The 2417-nt window shown below is 35.2% G+C and overlaps 1 protein-coding gene across 1 annotated transcript; it reads right to left on the reverse strand.

Annotated features, from left to right (window-relative positions):
* Window positions 1–748: 748 nt before the first annotated feature.
* Window positions 749–2086, reverse strand: LOC121236119 (FCS-Like Zinc finger 2-like). The gene is made up of 2 exons (XM_041132625.1): window positions 1621–2086; window positions 749–1298 (listed from the first exon to the last, which is right to left on the reverse strand). Exons 1-2 carry the CDS (start codon window positions 1929–1931, stop codon window positions 1109–1111), a joined length of 501 nt encoding a protein of 166 aa, XP_040988559.1. The 5' UTR covers window positions 1932–2086; the 3' UTR covers window positions 749–1108.
* Window positions 2087–2417: the final 331 nt, after the last annotated feature.

Below are 2417 nucleotides of genomic sequence, written 5' to 3' on the forward strand. Positions count from 1 at the left end.
GACTCAAACCCTAATACGACCCGTTAATATAACGGGTCGTGTCATGTCAACTTGTTTTGACCCATTTATATAAATGGATTGAACAGACCCAAAATTAACTCCTTGATCTAGTTAAGTTTAGCATAATTTTATATAAATGTTAAAATCACAATATCTATAAAAAAATATAAAACTAATTACAAGTCTAAAATTACAATCCAAATAATAAAAATATCGAAATTAAAATCCCAAAAATTTTATTTTTTAGGTATAATGGTATAATTGTAACTTTAACTTTCTTAACGGGTCAGAACGAAATATAACGGGTCATAACAGATTGACCCGTTATCAACCCATTAAGCTATCGTATTTTAACAGGTTAACCCTTTTTGATCCGAAACCGTTAAGATTAAACCCTAACCCACTTTTATCGTATCATATTCGTATTAAGTTAACAGATCATGTTATATATTGTCACCTCTACGTACAATTTTCTTTTTCCGAAAGACGAGGAACCTCCCCCACCTTTCGGCTTCCTCTCCAAGTAAAATGAATGTTCGAAAGAACAACGAAACACGTAAAACTATAAAATATATAAATAAATGAAAACGTACTGAGTACTCCTTAATAACACATCGTTTACCCTTTAAACAAATTCAATTATTTTATTCGTCGCTCGAGCATAGAAGATCCATCAAATAAAAGTATCATGATAATAAGCTAGAAACAATTGATCGTATTGAACTCGTCCACAGCCGAGAAACAAAAAGAATTTCAATCAACGTATATATCTCATAAAACCATATCCACCCGAGAGAGAAGGAAGATTTTCTTCATACTATTTCTTCATTCAAAAAGCTGAAGCTTTTGCTTTACTGGGTTTCAAAAAAAGAAAACGTATTTTATCAGACAAAACAAAAGTGGAAAATTAAAATTCCCAAAGAGCATCGCATCCTCGTAAGAGCAGACGCCAGCCCCCAACGTAACACCCCGTAGTTATGCTAACAATATTCACAGTTTAAACACAAACAAAAACCCTCAAAATATGTCTTTCTTCTTCTTCTTGATCGAATACCCCTATTAGACATAATTGCTTTCTCTTCTGGCCTCAAAATGCTCTCTTGTTTATTTATGAAGCGGCTGCTATGGTGCTCGTTCGTAAAGGGTAGTCCTGGGTTTTGCTGGGGGAGGTGGACTCTCTCTGCTGCTTTTTTCTCAAGGCCTTCATAGAAGATGTCAGCTTCCATTCCTTCTCCTTGGCTTCATCTGTATCTATTTGCACCTGTCTGCACTCTTCACTGCAGAATGGTGTGTCCCCTCTGCAAATATCAAGCCAAAATTACCATCAATGGCCCATTTATCATTAAATCAGTAGACTCGGACTAGTTGCGAGGTCAATAACTCCATCGAAAAATATAAAAAGATTGATAAAAAGGTTACAGCTTCACGATTTTTCACTCTGTTTGAGACTATGAAAATTGGAAAATTTGCTGTTCCTAATTGTTCAATTTGGCAAAAAGAAGCTATTTTTTGTACACAATAATGACTCCCAAGATGATATTCTCAGTAAATCAAATATTTCCTCTAGAAAAGAAAAGAGGGATATGGAACAGAACAGACTGTAAAGAAAGGTGGGCTAACCTGTACATGAAGATGTCTTTGTTACACCCAAGTGGTTTCTTGCAGAGAAAACAGGATTCCAAGAAATGGGGCTGCGGCTCTTCAAATCTTGCATCGTAAAACCTCCTAGATCTCGGAGACAAAACCGAAAAGCTTCTGAAACCACTCCTCATGTTATAATTACTGGAAGCACTGTAACAAAGTGTCCTAGACAAGAAAGGTTGTTTGTGGTGGTGACTTCCAGAGAACCCAGCTTCCATGTCTGCCAGAGAGGCCAACCCATCATCTTCCTCGATGAAACATGGCCGCCTTGTAGAAGTGGTAGACTCCATTAAATCAAAAGATACGTATAGATGTCCAGTGTTAATCTTGGGACGGCTTTCACCAGAGAGCGAGAGAGAGAGAGAGCAAGCTAGGAGAAGGAGAAGGAGAAGAAAAGAGAGATGGCGATGGAAGAGTGGAAGATGACGAAATATAAAGGGAGTTGGTGAATGACTAGAGAGAGAGAGAGAGAGAGAGAGAACCAACGGCAGGTTTAGGGAATCCATTGGCTCAAAATACCAACAAATCTCCAAGTTCGCCATCATATTTTTTATTTATTTAATTGGTCGGAATACTTTTTACAATATATTTCACAGAGCGCAGAGGAGCACTTGGGAGAAATTGACGTTTTCATTTTTTTTTTAATTTTTTAATTTATATTATTTTTATTATTTTAACACATTTTTAATTTATATTAATATCAATATATTAATAATCACTTTTTTAATTATTAATTAAAAAAATTAAAAAATTTAAAAAATATTAAAATATATAAG

The sequence above is a fragment of the Juglans microcarpa x Juglans regia genome, chromosome 6D (assembly GCF_004785595.1).
Source record: "Juglans microcarpa x Juglans regia isolate MS1-56 chromosome 6D, Jm3101_v1.0, whole genome shotgun sequence".
Taxonomy (NCBI): Eukaryota; Viridiplantae; Streptophyta; class Magnoliopsida; order Fagales; family Juglandaceae; genus Juglans; species Juglans microcarpa x Juglans regia.

Coding starts and splice junctions, on each gene's coding strand:
- LOC121236119 (XM_041132625.1), bottom strand. CDS start 1,931: ATGGAGTCTACCACTTCTACAAGGCGGCCATGTTTCATCGAGGAAGAT. Junction 1,299..1,620: donor AAAGACATCTTCATGTACAG/GTTAGCCCACCT, acceptor TGATATTTGCAG/AGGGGACACACCATTCTGCA.